This window comes from Colobus angolensis, unplaced genomic scaffold (assembly GCF_000951035.1).
Source record: "Colobus angolensis palliatus isolate OR3802 unplaced genomic scaffold, Cang.pa_1.0 Scaffold21, whole genome shotgun sequence".
Classification (NCBI taxonomy): Eukaryota; Metazoa; Chordata; class Mammalia; order Primates; family Cercopithecidae; genus Colobus; species Colobus angolensis.
The window spans coordinates 5,215,159-5,232,272 of NW_012115266.1; the positions used below are offsets into that span (position 1 = coordinate 5,215,159).

At 53.2% G+C, this 17,114-nt stretch overlaps 3 protein-coding genes across 3 annotated transcripts in view; 2 read left to right on the top strand and 1 right to left on the bottom strand.

Annotated features, from left to right (window-relative positions):
• The window catches only part of LOC105512190 (chromosome unknown open reading frame, human C11orf85), a 21,316-nt gene extending 17,920 nt beyond the window's left edge, over positions 1 to 3,396 (top strand). The window contains exons 5-7 of the mRNA XM_011942551.1: positions 1,031 to 1,103; positions 1,910 to 2,015; positions 3,052 to 3,396. Coding sequence (XP_011797941.1) covers positions 1,031 to 1,103; positions 1,910 to 2,015; positions 3,052 to 3,100 — 228 coding nt within the window. The 3' untranslated portion in view covers positions 3,101 to 3,396. The remainder of the gene's footprint in view (positions 1 to 1,030; positions 1,104 to 1,909; positions 2,016 to 3,051) is intronic.
• A 2,660-nt stretch (positions 3,397 to 6,056) lies between these two features.
• On the top strand, positions 6,057 to 7,467 carry GPHA2 (glycoprotein hormone alpha 2). Its single transcript, XM_011942553.1, has 4 exons — positions 6,057 to 6,111; positions 6,477 to 6,579; positions 6,766 to 6,950; positions 7,067 to 7,467. The coding sequence occupies exons 2-4, from the start codon at positions 6,477 to 6,479 to the stop codon at positions 7,166 to 7,168; spliced, it is 390 nt and encodes a 129-aa protein (XP_011797943.1). The 5' UTR covers positions 6,057 to 6,111; the 3' UTR covers positions 7,169 to 7,467.
• On the bottom strand, positions 7,461 to 17,114 carry PPP2R5B (protein phosphatase 2, regulatory subunit B', beta). Its single transcript, XM_011942552.1, has 14 exons — positions 17,000 to 17,114; positions 16,099 to 16,562; positions 15,137 to 15,333; positions 14,141 to 14,242; positions 13,886 to 13,978; positions 13,625 to 13,755; positions 11,525 to 11,584; positions 11,317 to 11,425; positions 10,427 to 10,480; positions 10,303 to 10,353; positions 10,045 to 10,164; positions 9,019 to 9,146; positions 8,669 to 8,770; positions 7,461 to 8,242 (listed from the first exon to the last, which is right to left on the bottom strand). Exons 2-14 carry the CDS (start codon positions 16,295 to 16,297, stop codon positions 8,095 to 8,097), a joined length of 1,494 nt encoding a protein of 497 aa, XP_011797942.1. The 5' UTR covers positions 16,298 to 16,562; positions 17,000 to 17,114; the 3' UTR covers positions 7,461 to 8,094.

The following is a 17,114-nucleotide window of genomic DNA, read 5'->3' on the forward strand; positions in this document are numbered from 1 at the left end:
GATTACAGGCTTGAGCCACCGCGCCCGGCCGGATTCGTTGGTCTTATCACACTCTTTTTTTTTCCCCGAGACAGAGTCTCGCTCTGTCTCCCAGGCTGGAGTGCAATGGCGCGACCTTGGCTCACTCTGCCTCCTGGGTTCAAGCGATTTTCCTGCCTCAGCCTCCTGAGTAGCTGAGATTACAGGTGCCCACCACCACGCCCGGCTGATTTTTTCTATTTTTAGTAGAGACAGGGTTTCACCTTTTGGCCGGGCTGGTCTCGAACTCCTGACCTCGGATGATCCATCCGTCTCGGCCTCCTAAATTGCTGCAATTACACAGGCATGAGTCACCATGCCCGGCCATCATACTGTCTTGACTTAGTTTATGTCCATTTGCTCCATAGAGTATACATTTCTCAAAGGTAAATTTAAGATCCTTCTGATTTCTGAAACCTCATGTTACTGAGTAGGCACTCAGTAACATGGGATGATAAGTTAAACCCACCTTGATTTATTCTTGGCTCTTAAATCTTACGGTTTTAGAGGGACAATAGTTAGGATGTTGAAATGAAAAAAGGAAAGTCCTGGCTGGGCGCGGTGGCTCATGCCTATAATTCCAGCACTTTGGGAGGCTGAGGTGGGCAGATCATGAGGTCAAGAGATCAAGACCATCCTTGCTAACGTGGTGAAACCACGTCTCTACTAAAAATACAAAAAATTAGCCGGGCGTGGTGGCGGCACCTGTAGTCCCAGCTACTCAGGAGGCTGAGGCAGGAGAATGGCATGAATCCAGGAGGTGGAGCTTGCAGTGAGCCGAGATGGCGCCACTGCACTCCAGCCTGGCAACAGAGCAAGATTCAGTCTCAAAAAGAAAAAGAAAAAAGGACAGTCCTATGGAAAGAAATGGAAAGAAATATAGAACCTGTCTAGGCAGTCAGAAGCCAGGCCCCAGTGCTAATGTGAAATCAGTTCACCAGCAAATAGCATTCAGATTGCCATGCAGTGTAGGTGTAAAGTTTAAGACTTTTCTTGGTGTTCTTTTAAACAGAACAGGGAAAGAAAAACCCAACAAGGATTGCAGGAGACTCTGGCCTCTGATATCACTGGTGTCCAGAAACAAGGTAGGTCCTGGGAAATTTCCATTTATTCTGCTTTAATAATCACCCTTTCCCTTGTAGTTCTCTGATATGTAGAGCAGCACAGAGCTGAGTCTGGGTGCCCTCAGTGGGTAATGTGCCTTGCTCCCGTGGAGGTGCTTGCTAGCCAAACTCTGGTCTGGGGGCCTGTCCTACAGTAATAGAAGCCCCCCAGCTCCCAGAAATAGTGAAGGGAGGCAGGGCATGCCCTTCCTCTGCTTCTGATAGTGAAGTTATGCTCTGACCATTTCAAAACATTTCCAAGTGAGGTGATAAACTTTATAGAAATGTTGAGAGGGATGTGTTTCCCTTTTCTGTACTGTTGGAGAATGATCTCTTCCCTTTTGGGTATTAGAGTTAATATTGAAGTTGCAAATGGATGCTTTGCCAGGGCTGGGAATGCATGTCGAGCTATTGCCCTCCCTACTTGCTGATCTTTTACCCAGCATGAGGATTCAATGTGGACTGCAGTTATCACAGAAACAGGGATGTAGGCAAGTGAGTCCTTCAACAACTTGTCATTTTATGTGAAGACATAGCAGCCGGAGTGCGTGGCTGGAACTTGAGCTGTGTAAATATCCCAGGAGCTTGACTGAAAATACTCTGAGGTCAGAATAGCATCTTACTGAGCTGAGATGAAATTGGGAAGGTCAGAACAAACAATTCACCTGGCTTTAAGGAACTCTTGGTGTGAGACTGCCCCTGGCTCATACTGGGTTTTTTGCCTTCTACTCACATGAAAACGGCCTGTGGACAAACATCTTGCTCCTGCCTGATTGTTTTCCTTACAGATTCTGAGTGGGGGCACAGCCTGCCAGAGCCAGTTGTCCCACCCCTGCAGCACAACTCACCTCCACCTAAGGAGCGAGCAGCCAGCGGCTTCGTTGGGTTTCTAAGGTAAGACAGCTTCTATCTGGCCATCAGACTCGAGATCCAGCTCAGAGCAGCTCATTGAGTCTTTCAGGGAAATTAGAATAGAAAAGAAAGCAGATTACTCACAGAGGCTTCTCACTTATGTCTAAGATAGATGATGGAAATGAGATTCAGAACAAAAGCCCTAATTGGGCATTTAATAAAGACTGCGTCTTACTTATTTTTACACAACCCACCTCCACCCTGATGTGTCCAGGATAAAAGCAAGCTCCATAAACATTAACTTGGGCCAGGCGTGGTGGCTCATGCCTATAATCGCAGTACCTTGGGAGGCTGAGGCAGGTGGATCACTTGAGGTCAGGAGTTCAAGACCAGCCTGGCCAACATGGTGAAACCCCGTCTCTACTAAAAATGCAAAATTAGGCAGGCATGGTGGCACATGCCTGTAATCCCAGCTACTTGGGAGGGAGGCTGAGGCAGGAGAATTGCTTGAACCTGAGAGGTAGAGGTTGCAGTGAGCTGAAATTAAAAAAAATAAAATAAGATAAAACTAGCCGGGTGAGATGGCACGTTCCTGTAATCCCAGGTACTAGGGGGTGCTGAGGCAGGAGAATTGCTTTAACCCGGGAGGTGGAGCTTGCAGTGAGCCGAGATTGTGCCACTGCACTCCAGCCTGGGCGACAGAGTGAGACTCCGTCTCAAAACAAACAAACAAAAACACTAATTTGAACAAAGTCTGTTCTTAGTTTACTTGAGCCATTCAGATGATTTGGTTACAAAACATTTCCATTCTCCCCTCTGAATCTAGGTTGTGTTTGCAGAGGACAGTTAGCAAATGTCTCTCTCTCTCTCTGCCATCCCATTGCAATTCTTTTTCTTTATTCCCCCTCCAGAGTATAATCTAATTTGGGTACCTTTTCAAATGCTATTCCAGTCTTGAATTTCCATTCAATGGTTCCCCAGAGCAAAAATACCCTAGCTAGTGAAGCACTAGTGGGAAATGGGGAGAAGGGAAGGAGACCTCATAGAGTCTCAGCCTACTCTGTTCACATTCTTGCAGCTCTCTCTTCCCGTTTCGATATTTCTTCAGGAAGAGCAGCCACTCTTGAGCCTTCCAAATGCAGCGCTGGAAAGAGGATCATCTCTTGCAGTGACTCCTCCCGAATCATTCTTCCTCCAACTCTTTCCTTTTCTTATGACACTTCAGTCATGGGGAATGAGGTCCCCATGCTGAGTCCTCTATGGTTTTATCCTGTCCTTTGCCCCTTTATAATATATATATTTTTTCCAATTTAAAACATTAAGAATGGAACTTTCTAAAATGTTCATGTCCGGAGGGCCAGTTTAGGCCTTTTGTCTTCAGCACTTAGGATCCTAATGACAATAAATTATTTATGAAGAGTTATTGATTGAATTTAGTGGAATAGAGTAAGAGAGAACAAATTCTTCCCTCAAGATAGAGAGAAAATACATGAAACTTCCCTAGGTCTACCTGTTACTGTTCACAGGATCACTTTGGATAGGTGACTCTGTGCCAGAGGTTAGGGAATGGAGTCTTTCAAGACTCACTGTCCTGAGCCCTGCTCACCCAAGAGACCTCTTCCCCAGTTCCAGTTTGGCTCCAGATGGTAGCCTCTCCATAGACAAAATGTTTTCCCCCTCTCTATCCCTCTAACTGTTTGACAGTAATGCAGATTCGTTTATCAGATTAACTGGAAGTTAATCCAGGTTGGCACCCCTGGAGAAGGCCTGGGCACCTGAGCTGCCTTCAACTAAAGGACTGATCTGTAACAGACACTTTAGCCTTGTGTGGCCATGGAGAACCAAAATGATCTATAGAAATGTATGGAAACTCATTTTAGCTCACAACAAAGGAGTCACTTTTTTTTTTTTAATTAATTAATTTATTAATTTTTTTTTTTTTTGAGGCGGAGTCTCGCTCTGTCGCCCGGACTGGAGTGCAGTGGCCGGATCTCAGCTCACTGCAAGCTCCGCCTCCCGGGTTTACGCCATTCTCCTGCCTCAGCCTCCCGAGTAGCTGGGACTACAGGCGCCCGCCACCTCGCCCGGCTAGTTTTTGTATTTTTAGTAGAGACGGGGTTTCACCGTGTTAGCCAGGATGGTCTCGATCTCCTGACCTCGTGATCCGCCCATCTCGGCCTCCCAAAGTGCTGGGATTACAGGCTTGAGCCACCGCGCCCGGCCTAGGAGTCACTTTTTACTCGTTAGAGATGTCCAATATTAGAATGGGCTACCTCATAAGGTAATGAGCCTTGTCACCCAAATGCTTTATACAGAAGTCATCATCTGTCACGTGCCAGAGGGTGTCCCTCATGAGTGGGAGAGTAGGGGCTGAACTGCTGAGTTCCCGCTGCATCCTGTTGCTATGCTGCCTGCATCCTTGGTGGGGAGAAGAGAAGAGATGGACTGCTGCGGAGAATCTGGTAAATGAGGACCCAGGACTTGAGGAGATGGGGGCTGATGGGGAAACCATAGGGTGAGGGAATTTAAGGATTAGTGACATTAGTAACATCAATTCCTCTCAAATTGTGTTTACAGCCTTTACTGGACTGTCCCAAACATGGCCTGCTTTACAAAGCTGCTAAGAAGCACAGCTGAGTGCCCACCCTGACTCTGACTAGCTTACAGTGAAGCTTTGGGAAGTTGTTTTCCGCTGAGCTCTTATTTTCTCATCCAGAAAATGAGGGGATAGGATTTGGTGAGTTATAAAGTGCCTTCTAGCTCTGCCAGTCTGTGACTGGTCCTGCTCTTTCTGAGCAGGTCAGTGAGGCAATGACCCCGAAGGGGGCTGCCCAGAATCACCACAGGCTTCCTTTGGCTCCCCGCCCTGCCCCAACCCCTCTGGCCACTGCTGCCTAGGGGTCTTTCTCCAACTTGCCACATTCTTGCTCAAATGTAGTTTAGCACCATGGATGGACAGCAGATTTGAATTTGAAATCAGCCCTGACTTTACCCAGCTAGGTGACTTTTAGTAACTTTCCTTCTTTCCTTCCTTGAGCCTTAGTTGCCTCATCTATAAAACCAGAGCTGGACAAATCGATCAGCTTTGCTGGGGTTGATGACTTGAGGCCCTTTCAGGAGTCAGGTCCCTGTTATTCCAGGGCTAGGGAAGCACTCCAGCTCAGAATGTCACTCTGTAGCACAGGATGAGAATCACCCACTGACACCGTGGCCGTGCAGCTCTGAAACAGACAGCAACCCAACCCCCCGGCCCTGCCACCAAGCACGGCTCAGGAGACCTCCACTGGTATAATTTCCCTTGTCCCTAAGAATCTCCTTCCCCAGTCCCTTTCCTTTGCGTTAGAAAAAGGCAAACAGGGCTGAGTTTAGTAGTTTTAAAATTAGGGGTGTGGCCAGGCACAGTGTTTCATGCCTGTAATTCCAGCCCTTTGGGAGGCCTAGGCAGGCAGATCACTTGAGCTTAGCAGTTCAAGACCACCGTGGGCAACATGGTGAAATCCCGTCTCTACAAAAAAATACAAAAGTTAGCTGGTCCTAGTGGTGCACCTGTGGTCCCAGCTACTCCGAAGGCTGAGGGGGAGGATGGCTTGAGCCTGGGAGGCTGGGAGGTGGAGGTTGCAGTGAGCCGAGATAACACCACCACACTCCAGCCTGGGTGACAGAGCCAGACCCTCTCAAAATAATAGTAATAAATAATAATAAAGTTAGGAGTGATCAGGCCCTGAAAAGGGAAGTGTTCTGTCCAAGGTCACAGACCAAAGAGAACCCAGGTGCCCACAACTCAGCCAAGAGTCTTGACCCCTCTGTCATCAACTGCACACACGCTGCACACTCCACCAGCTCCTAGGCTTCTCTCCACATCTGACTTCTCCAGGCCTGGACTGTGGGGAGCTTTTTGGACGGAAATAAGCAGAAAGCAGCAGGAGCTGCTCTCCAAGGACCACACCTCAAAGAGCAAGATCCCCAGGTGGGATCGCTCTGAGGCTTCAGGCAGGGGAGGCTGGCTTGAAAGCCGATCTCCAAGAGGGCGTGGCTCCAAAATGCTGGCAAATAAAGCCTGGAGAGCCAGCAACAGTCTGGAGACCAGCAGGAGGGACAGGAAAACTGCAAGCCGCTCTGTTCCTGGACCTAGGAAGTGGTGAGCTCGCTGAGGCAGGAGGAGCTCTGGGGAGGGTCTGGGAATGTGGACAAGGGCCCTGCAGGCCAAGATGGGGCAGGTGGAGGGAGGAAGATGTTTGCGCTCCAGTTGGCGAAGGAAATTCCAGGGAAGGGAGAATCACTTCACAGAAGGCTGACACACAGGTCCTTTCCAGAGACAGCTGCTCACACTCACACCCATACACACACACACACAAAGGTAGATACAGGGAAAAGGCAGCACCACTCAGGCATACCACCTGTTAGACCAGCCAGCCCTGGCTCACTCACCTGGAATGCAGTATTTAACGAACTCGCCATCCCACCTGCACACCCACATAGAGACATCTCCCCACTGTGTTTCAGATGCCCATGGCGTCCCCTCAAACCCTGGTCCTCTGTCTGCTGGTCCTGGCAGTCACTGAAGCCTGCGGCCAGGAGGCAGTCATCCCAGGCTGCCACTTGCACCGTGAGTACCTCTGGCAGCAGATGGCTAGGAGGAGTGGAGGTTCTGGGTGGGAGCAAAGAGCTGATAGAGTGGACGGTAGGGCAAGCAGCACCCTAGAGGGCCCCACACTGAGGCACAGGCAACAGGAGCTGGGGCGAGGCAAACCTTGGCAGAGGTGCCGTCTACTGCTTGCCTGTCTCCTTCTAGCCTTCAATGTGACAGTGCGAAGTGACCGCCAAGGCACCTGCCAGGGCTCCCACATGGCACAGGCCTGTGTGGGCCACTGTGAGTCCAGCGCCTTCCCTTCTCGGTACTCTGTGCTGGTGGCCAGTGGCTACCGACACAACATCACCTCTGTCTCTCAGTGCTGCACCATCAGTGGCCTGAAGAAGGTGAGGAGGGCCTGAACCTGGTGGATGGACGTTGGGGTTGGGGGAAGACTGGGGAGACGGAGATCTGAGACAGCCCTGAGAAAGGGGACTGCAGCATGGACTCCCCTCTCCCACAGGTCAGAGTACAGCTGCAGTGTGTGGGGAGCCGGAGGGAGGAGCTCGAGATCTTCACTGCCCGGGCCTGCCAGTGTGACATGTGTCGCCTCTCTCGCTACTAGCCCATCCTCTCCCCTCCTTCCTCCCCTGGGTCACAGGACTTGACATTCTGGTGGGGGAAACCTGTGTTCGAGCTTCAAAAAGTGGAAGGAGCTCCAACCCTGCTGGTTACTTGCTATGGAATTTTTTTAAATAAGGGAGGGTTGTTCAGCTTTGACCCTTTGTAAGATTTCGTGACTGTCACCTGAGAAGAGGGGAGTTTCTGCTTTCTTCCCTGCCTTTGCCTGGCCCTTCTAAACCAATCTTTATCATTTTACTTCCCTCTTTGCCCTTACCCCTAAATAAAGCAAGCAGTTCTTGAGTTTCTCTCTTTATTAAGTCTACCCACAGCCAGGGAAAGAGGAGTAGACCATGATTACTGTGACCCCCCCTTACCCCAGGACACTGTGAATCTCTTCTTGCCTGTGCCCTCACCCTCCCCCTGCCCAATAAATAAAAAGGGGACGAGGAAGTACACAGCAAGGGAGGGGAGGAGTGTGCACCCAGGACAGTGTCTGTGTAGAGGGTGAGCTGGGCGAGAATAAATAGACCATGGACCCCATGGCGGGGATGAGGAAGGACCTCACGCTGGCCAAGGCAGGGGCAGGCGAGGCGCTGAGTGCCCTTGCCCAAGGCCAGGAGCAGAGGGTGGGAGCCCGCCTGCAGCCCGGAGCCCAGCTTTTCAGGGCAGGGGAAGATCCCTGATGGCAGCTTCCTGGTCAAGCTTGCCCTTGTCAAGTCCTGCCGCGAGGGGCTGAGCATTCTGTTGCCAAGACCACCACTGCCTCTCCTCGTCTCCCCCCAGTGAAAGCTGGGCTGGGCAGGGAGTCCTCAGAAGCCACTCTGGCAAGGCCAGGGGTAGGTGTGTTTCTCTCTGGACCCCTGGACAGGAGAAGGGATAGAGGGACTGACAGCTCTGGGTTTAGCTTCTCCCCTTCTGAGGTGCTGTCTAGCTCTGACCCCCACTGGTGGCCACCTGGGGTGTAAGCCGCTGGAGAGGGGCCTCCTTGGCCCCCTGGGTCCCCTGTAGCCGGCGTAGCCGCAGCTCCTCCAGACCTTGCCATAACTCCTGACGCTCCTGGGCCTTCTGCTGCTCCCTGGGGAGAGAGGGTGAGGCAGCTCCCTTTCCTGGGGCCCCCCACAGTCCAGACTCCCTCACTACCACCCCAGCGGCAAAAGGAAGGCATGGAACCATTTTTGTTCTGTGACTCCATAAAAACCCTCTGCTGAGGGAAGAGAGCAGAGGGACAGATCCCAGCCTGCAGTCACGGAGAAGACGATGGGTGGGGCTCTGAGTGGTTCTGGCTTCTGTAGGAAGCTACAGGGATTCAGAACAAGTCCGAGCTACTCAAAGAATGACGGGAGGACACAGGGGCAGACAGGCATAGGATGGCAGGAGCACGGAGAGTCTTGCACGTCTGATCAGATAGGGTTCGGGGTGGTCCTCGGGTTCCCTCCAGTCATGAGGGTCTGATTCCTCCCTGCTCTTCTCCTTTCCCCCACGCCCAGCCCCCAACACTCACTGCTGCTTTTCCAGCTTGTAGGAGGCCGTGAGCTCATCGAACAGCTTCCCATTCATCTCCATGAAGGTCTTGAGCACATTGTAGATCAGCGATACGATGGTTCTTGGCAGGGTCAAGGAGGGACGAGGAGATGAAACAGCTTTGGTTTGCCCACCTCTCCCTTTCCCTGCCCTTCACATGCAGCATTCCACCCTGAACACAAGCACTGCCCACTTCCCTGTCCTCTTCACCATCCCTGGGCCATCTTTTGACGCTTTCTCTGATACTCTCCAGCTAGGAGTAACCCTAGGGTCTGGACTGGCTGGCCCTGGTCCCAGTTTCTGTGAGTTAGGTCACGGCCTGGCACTCACTGGTTCCAGTGCTCCTTGGAGACTTGGTAGAGGGTCCCAAACACAGCAGGTAGCACAGTGTGGCAGTTGTCCTCAATGAGGCTTAGGATATACTCATTGTTCCAGAAATACAGAGCCCGCTCTGCAACCTGGGGCAGACAAGATGGCAGAGTGAGTGACTGGCAGTGGCTTCTCTCTGTGTGCAAGGTCTGGTGTCCATCACTACTTCAATGCCCAGGCCCCCTGACCTTCACACACCTCACCTTCAAGGCTCATCTGAGCCCTGGAGGAAGCAACAGTGTTGAAGGGAAAAGAGCACTAGATATGGAATCCAATGCTGCGGGGTGAATCCTAACCACTACAGACTCTATACGCCACGCGGCCTTGGCAGAGGCATTTAACCTCCCAGCCTCAGTTTCCTCATCTATAAAATGGGCTAATAATACCTCTGTCCACAGGATGTTATAAGAATCCAATCAGATACTAGACTTTTAGGTGTTTAATGAACCAAAGGGCCAGAATCACTGTGAAGAAGACTTGACTTCCACTGGGTTATGACTCATAAGAACGGGAGGAAGTCTGCACGTGCCTGCAGCAGAACATGAGTTAGAGTTAGCTGGGATGATGTGGGGAAGCCTGGCTGCATCCCAAAGCGAGTCTAATGAAATCTAAGGCCACTAGCAAAAGGGGAAAAGCAATAACAGTCCTCCATCCCATTATGGAGCACACTTCAGTTTACCAAACATGTTTACACTCACAATCTCTTCCATCCTCATCCCCACCCTGTGAAGAGGTTGTTGGCCCATTTTACAGCTGCAGAAGCTTAATCAGAATCAAGAGTGGCGCAGTGATTTGCTTAAGGCCCCTCAGCCAGTGGAAGGCAGGTCCAAGGCTTCACCTTAGGTCTCCTGACCCTAAGTCCAGCATCTCCCCATTACCAGACCCAGGATTGGAGGAGAAACTGAGGGCAAAGGGAGCTGTATTGGGTCAGCTACCCAACCTTTCCAGGCCAGCCCTGCTCCCGTCTCCGCCTGTCCTGCCTCATACCTGGAAATGGGGGCTGGAAACACAGCGAGCCACCTGCTTAAAAAGGGGCTCCTGGATCTTCACAAACTGGGAGGGCTCGATGACATCAAGAATCTCTTCCATCTCCCCCAGAAACATCACCTGGGTGGGGAGGGGAGGGGAGGAGGGACAGAGGGGCAGCAGCTCGCATCTCCCCCACACATACACATGCCTGACTGCCTTCCAGAGGCCGAGCCCTCCCAGCCTCCCTCTGGTGGGCATCAAAGCCCTTCTTCATACCTCCTTCTGGGTGCAGGTTTTTGGCCAGTATTTGAGCAGCCCCCGGATCACCTGTGGGAGGTGAGACAGAAAGGAGTCACGCCTGCGGAGGTGAGAGGCTGCCTTAGCCCCCAGAGGTACTCACGTGCTCCGTCAGAGTGGCGTCCTTCTCCAGGAACTGCACCACACAGTATGCCAGCTGCAAGGGGGCAGAGGTGGAGAGAAGGAAGATGGGTCAGGAAGGCATCAGGTGCCAAGGACTTGCTGCCCAGGACAGACACTGCTCCCCCACGGCCTGTTACTTTCTTATTCACCAAGCATTTATCACCTGTCTAGGATGTATCAGGCATCACACTCAGTGTGCTGGGAATACAACTATGATCTCAAGGGGAGGGGGGGACGGTCAACAAACTCATCTTTATAAATTTTGCAAAAGGTTCCATAATATGGCTAGTGTGGTGGCTCACGCCTGTAGTCCAAGCACTTTGGGAGGCTGAGGCGGCAGAATCACTTGAGCCCAGGAGTTTAAGACCAGCCTAGGTAACATAGCAAGACACTGTCTCTACAAAAAAATTTTTTTTTTAATTAGCCAGGCATGTGGCATACATCTGTGGTCCCAGCTACTCAGGAGGCTGAGGAGGGAGGACTGCTTGAGCCCAGGAGGTAGAGGCTTCAGTGAGCCATGTTCGTACCACTCCTCTCCAGCCTAGGCAACAGAGTAGGGTTTTGTCTCAAAAAAACAATTTGTGTATCAAAATCTCCCATAATAGATTTGTGCATCCAAATCTTTGGGAATATAGAGGGAGGAGAATTTCATTCTGCCAAGGGAGGATAGAGAAGAAAAGCCTGGCCTCACAGAGCTGATATCTGAGGTTAGCCTTAAAGCGCCAGTGGGAATTCTCTAAGGTAGATGGAACAGAACTATAAAAACAAAAAAGGTGAGATAGGATCCCTGGAGGATCTGACCTCCAGGACCCACTGGCAACCCTGACTGTCTGGAGCTCCTGCTGCAGTGGGGCCAGGCCTGGGCCTCACCTGGGCGTGAAAGACAGACAGCGACTTGACAGAGTGCAGGGGGATCAGGACGCGAACCAGGAACTGCTTGTGCTCCGTCTTCAGGGGCAGCGCAAAGCCATTGATGATGCTGAGGAGGAGGCAGAAGAGAGGAAGAGGGCTCAGGTGACCTGGCTCCAGTCCCTCTATCCAGAATCCTGAGCTCCAGTTGAGGCCCAGGGAGAATCACCTTCCTAGGATCTCCAGCAGCTCAGCCACACCATTGAAGTGCTCGAATTCATAGATGAACCTGCAAGAGAAGAACGCAGGCGGGCTCAAAGCAAGCAGGGTAGGCCCAGTGCCCCCTTAGGCATCCTGCCTGCCCACCCTCACCCGCACAGCACGCTCATCCAACTCCCCCCAACCCAGAGGCCACGCTCCCTTCCCAACATCCCAAACCAGGCCCCATTGAGATCCCCGCCCCCACACTGAAATGCCCTTCTCAGCCCAGCCACCTCTGCCACTGAGTCCCAAGCTCAAGGCTGTCTTGCCAGTCAACCAAGAGAATGACAAACACTTGGCACATCTACTCTGTGCCACGTAAGTCTCAAAATCATCCAGGGAGATGGGGCTTATGAAATCCATCACACGGATGAAGAAAACCAAGACTCGGCGGTTAAATGAAACCACCCTAATGGTAATAGGCAGGGAATCTAATGGACTTCAAGGTACTGGAGGACAGGGATCATGGCTCACCCATTCTGTAGCTAAAAACAATAACAACTAATGTTTCAGAGTCCTGGCCTCAGTCCAGTAGCTATGCTGAGTGCTTTGGAGGCAAGGCCCCATGTCATCTTGATGATGGTCCCTGAGTTAGTACAAGCAGCACCCCCATTTTTATCTTATCTTTGAGATGGAATCTCACTCTGTTGCCCAGGCAGGAGTGCAGTGGCGCAATCTTGCCTTACTCCAACCTCCACCTCCCAGGCTCAAGTGATTCTCCTGCCTCAGCCTCCCGAGTAGCTGGTATTACAGGTGTTTACCACCACACTCAGCTAATTTTCGTATTTTTAGTAGAGATGGGGTTTCACCACAGTGGCCAAGCTGGTCTTGAACTCCTGATCTCAAGTGATCTGCCCATCTCCGACTCCCAAAGTGCTGGGATTACAGGCATGAGCCACTGCACCCTGCCAGCATTCCCATTTTAAAGACGAGCAAACTAGGAGAGAGCTTAAGTAATTTGCCCAAGTTCACCCAAATGTTGGAACCAAACTCAAATGTAGGTCATATTGCTTCAGAGCCATGGTCTCAACTATAAGGCCATGTGAGCCTTGATGTCCAGTGTGTGCTGGTGCTCAGTGCACATTTGCAGAAGGAACCTCTCTCTGGGTCCTTATGGCCTGGCATGATAAGGGTCAAAAGATTTAGCTCCTAGGCCCCTGGACTGACCCAGTCCCTGCAAACCATTTCATCTCTCTTGGCCTCTACTTTCTCATCTGTAAAATGGAAATAAATACCCATTCTCTGCCTACTTCACAGTTTGTACAATCAATATGTATTGCGTTACCAAGAAACGGTTTGGGAAACAGAAGTTCCACAAGGGCCCCTGCAGCCCAGGAGCCTTTGCTCTTTGCTGTAGCAGTCTTCTTTTTTTTCTTTTCTTTTGTTTCTTTTTTTTTTTTTGAGATGGAGTCTCGCTCTGTTGCCCAGGCTGGAGTGCAGTGGCGCGATCTCGGCTCACTGCAAACTCTGCCTCCCGGGTTTACGCCATTCTCCTGCCTCAGCCTCCCGAGTAGCTGGGACCACAGGCGCCCGCCACCTCGCCTGGTTAGTTTTTTTTTTGTATTTTTTTTAGTAGAGATGGGGTTTCACTGGGTTAGCCAGGATGGTCTCGATCTCCTGACCTCGTGATCCGCCCGTCTCAGCCTCCCAAAGTGCTGGGATTACAGGCTTGAGCCACCACGCCCGGCCCTTTTTTTCTTTTCTTTTTTTTTTTTTTCCGAGACGCAGTCTCCCTCTGTCGCCCAGGCTGGAGTGCAGTGGCATGATCTCGGCTCACTGCAAACTCCACCTCCTGGGTTCAAGTAATTCTTGTCTCAGCCTCCCGAGTAGCTGGGATTACAGGTGCCTACCACCATGCCCGGCTAATGTTTGTATTTTTATTAGAGACGGGGTTTTACCATGTTGGCCAGGTTGGTCTCAAACTCCTCACCTTAGGTGATCCACCCACCTTGGCCTCCCAAAGCACTGGCATTATAGGCATGAGCCACCACACACGGCCTTTGCCACAGTCTTCTAACAGCCCTCTTGCCCTCTCCAGGTCTCTGCTGGGCAGGCAGCAGCCACTCACCGGAGGAAGATGTGGTTGCACTGTTTGCGGATGTAGGCCCGGAGACCCAGGAACTTGCCGTAGACCCGGTGCAGGATGGTCTTGAGGTACTCACGCTCCCGGGGGTCCTCACTATCAAATAGCTCTAGGAGCTGTAGGAACCAGAGTCAGGGTCAGGGTCAGGGGAAAGGTCCACCCCAGGTTGCTTCCATCCTATCCCTGGCCCCTCAGAGAGCCTGCCCCTGCCTTGTGGTACCACCCAGCCTGGGCTCCCCACTTCACCATCAGGACAAACTTTTGATCCACATATCTCTTGGCCACGGAGGGCTGGAAGTCTGGGCTCTCCAAGAAACGCAGGAAAAACTCATATACCAGCTGGGGGAGGGGGACAGACAAAAAGGCGAGTTCAGTAACAACCTCACCCACTCATTCCACCCTATGGCCCTCATCCAACTGTCTAGGGGTTAAAGAGGTCCTTTCCCCATGCCTTGGATCTCTTCCGAAACTTGGATCTCTGTCTTCCCCAACCCTTCGGACCTGCAGGTGTGGCCACGAAGGCTCAAGGTTGGGCTCATCCTCTTCAGGGTCAAATTCAGGGTTCTCACTGGGCGGCAGAGTCCGGAAGATATTCACTGAGATCTGAGTGGCAGAGGTGGGGTTCATTAAGGAAAAGCCCTTGAAGCCAGAAGCCAGGGAGTCCCTCATTCAAAGTTCTTTCTTTCTTTTTTTTTTCTTTCCCAAGACAGGGTCTCGCTCTGTTGCCCAAGCTGGAGCACAGTGGTGCAATCTCGACTCACTGCAACCTCAACCTCCCAGGCTCAAGCCATCCTCCCACCTCAGCCCTCTGAGTAGCTGGACTACAGTAGCACACCACCATGCCTAGCAAATTTTTAAATTTTTGTAGTGATGCAGTCTCACTGTCAGGCTGGTCTTGAACCCCTTGCCTCAAGTGATCCTCTCGCCTCAGCCCAAAGTGCTGGGATTACAGATGTGAGCTGCTGCTCCCGGCCCTCATTCAAAGTTCTAACAGGTTGATTTCAGCACCTGCCCCAGCAAGCAGTTCATTCCTTGGGCAATCATCACCTGAACGCCTAGTTCGTGCAAGACCTGGGCCAGGGGCTGGGAACCCAAGGGTGAATGGGACACATCCCTGCCTTCTAGGCAGGTGCAATCCAGTGGGGAGAACAAGGTTGGAAGCTGTGAGGTCTACGGGCAGGAAAAGAGAGATTTCCAGCTTGGGCATTGAGAGCAGCTTCTCGGCAGAGGCAGCACCTGAGCCAGGCCACAGATGGTAAGGGGTGTGGGGTAGAGTACTCCAGGCCTCAGGCAAGTATAAGCAAAGGTGTGAAGGTGGGGCAGGCCCAGAGGCATTCAGTGGGTGTCGGGCAGCAGCGGGTCAGGGGGAAGGAGGACGTGGACTAAGGCCAAACGGATGAGTGCAGGGTTATCCTCCACGCAGGGGTCCTGTGGACAGGTCACGGGGCTCACGCACCCTCTTGGCCGACCCTCAGAGCCTGAGTGGCAGGTGCTTACCATGCGGATGATGTCTGGGTAGACGGGCTCGATGAGGACACCCCGGGTACTCCCCACACACTCCACTAGCTCGTTGAGGGCCGCCCGCTTCACCTCCTTCCCCTTGAGGTCAGCCACACAGTCCAAGAAGTCAAACATCACCCCACACTGGGCCAGCTTCCGGCTCAGCAGCTCGTGCAGCTCAGAAGCCGGCACATCTGGGGAGGGGAGGGCATCCTGAGCCTGAACCCCAGCTGCCCCAGCTCTGGTGGGACAGACCCTCCTAATCTCCAGGGCAGTCTCTGCTGCCCCCAGGCCCCATGCTCTTGTGCCATCTCCTGCTCCTTGCAGACAGCAAACAACTACTGTCCCTTCCTCCATTCCTGGGGGTTGAGGGTTGCTTTTCTTCCTCCTAATCCAGGCTCAGAGAGTATGGTGGCCCGATTTTTAAAACGAGATCACAAATGCTGGATGCAGAGGCTTTCCACAGGTGCCCCGACAGCTGCTGCCTCCCTCTCGGGCGGCGCCCTGTTCTAAGGGCCAGAAATGGGGGGTTCAGGGCCAAGGATGTCTTTGGTGTCCTCAGGCTTGGCCAGTCGGGCCCCTACGGCCCAGGGCTGGGGAAGGGAGCTACGTGGTGATCCCAGGGAACCCTGCCAAGAGCCTGCTCCAGGGATCCGGCAGCTGGCTGGGCTGATAGTGGCCCCTGGAACCCAAGGCTATGGGCCCCACCCTTGGCCCTGGTCTGCCCCTAGGGTGGCGCCACCTTCGGATGTCCCACCTCCAAGGATGACAGGCCAGTCAGGCCATGCGTCAGCAGAGAGGGCTGGAGGGCTGGGGTCAGTTCTGATGGCGTAGAACCTAGCCTGGAGGGGTATCCAAACTCCCTCTCTTGGCAGTTGCCCGCTGCCTCCCACCCCACCCCACGGCCCTGCTGGTCCCCTCAGGGGCTCGGTTCCCCTGGTGGCCAGCAGCCAGCTCACCTTTGAGCAGGGGCAGCGGTGTGAGCTCCTGCTGGTTGCTCTGATAGCGGAACTGAGAGGAGCTGTGGGAGCGCCGGGGCCGGGCTCTGCGGAGGGAACGGCGGGAGAAGCCGTCCACCTTGTCGGGTGGGGGCACCGGCGACAGCCCGGGGGAGGAGGGGCTGGTGGGGGTGCTCGCAGGGGGCAGCTTCGTCTCCATGGTGGTCAGGCGGCAGGTCAAGCTTTCAGAGCCCCGGGGGTTCTCTCTGGGCCTGGGAGGTGCTGGGTGAGACTGGACAGACTAACTTGGTCCCATCCTGTCCGGTCTTGGGGGGGGGGCGCACAACCACAGTCCTGGGCCCCCCCCCAGGGCCTCCGGCAACTGCCCAGTCCTGGGGGGCAGGCAGGGTAGAAAGGAGGATGGCTCAGGCCTCAGATTGTTCCTAGGGGTCCTGAAGAGTCCAGTTAGGGTTCCCACCCTGGCTCTTTTGAAAACGAAGTCAGGCAGAAAGGTCAGCAAGAAAGAGACAGAGAAAGCCCGTCAGTTCCTCAGGAGAGCCGGCAGGCTGTGTGGAGCGCCAGGTCTTTTCCCTCCTATCCTTGCCCAGACCCTAAAATAGGGGTGCAGCCCCCTCCCATCCTGGACATGTTCCTCCCTTCTCTCAGAGAGGATCCAAAACAACCCCTCCCAGAATAGGGCCTATCCCCCAAGCCAGCCCCGACTCAGAATGGAGCCCCGATCGTCATCCCTGCCCCTTTCAGAATGGAACGCATCGCTGCTCCACTAACCCCGGCCTCTTGGGACAACCCCAAGACTGGAGGTGCTGTCCCGATGCCACCCCGCTCCTAGAACCCGGCACCCTCCCCCACCTCAGCTCCTCCTTCCTGGCCCCCCAAACCTCATGGGGTGGGGGACACTCACTTCTCGGAAACCCAGACTTCGGTCGCCAACCCGCGGGGGCTGCCCGTGGGGAGGGCGACGGCCGTTCAGGGCCCCTTCGTAGTGGTTCCGCTCGGGGCGCTGGGGCTGGGCGGCG

Bases quoted from the DNA above. Each gene is read 5' to 3' on its own strand.
- GPHA2 (XM_011942553.1), top strand. From the start codon at position 6,477: ATGCCCATGGCGTCCCCTCAAACCCTGGTCCTCTGTCTGCTGGTCCTG. The intron at 6,580-6,765 runs GTGAGTACCTCT...GTCTCCTTCTAG, and splicing joins CCCAGGCTGCCACTTGCACC to CCTTCAATGTGACAGTGCGA. The intron at 6,951-7,066 runs GTGAGGAGGGCC...CCTCTCCCACAG, and splicing joins CCATCAGTGGCCTGAAGAAG to GTCAGAGTACAGCTGCAGTG.
- PPP2R5B (XM_011942552.1), bottom strand. From the start codon at position 16,297: ATGGAGACGAAGCTGCCCCCTGCGAGCACCCCCACCAGCCCCTCCTCC. The intron at 14,243-15,136 runs GTAAGCACCTGC...TCTGCCACTCAG, and splicing joins ACCCAGACATCATCCGCATG to ATCTCAGTGAATATCTTCCG. The intron at 11,426-11,524 runs GTGATTCTCCCT...CCTCCTCCTCAG, and splicing joins CTGCTGGAGATCCTAGGAAG to CATCATCAATGGCTTTGCGC.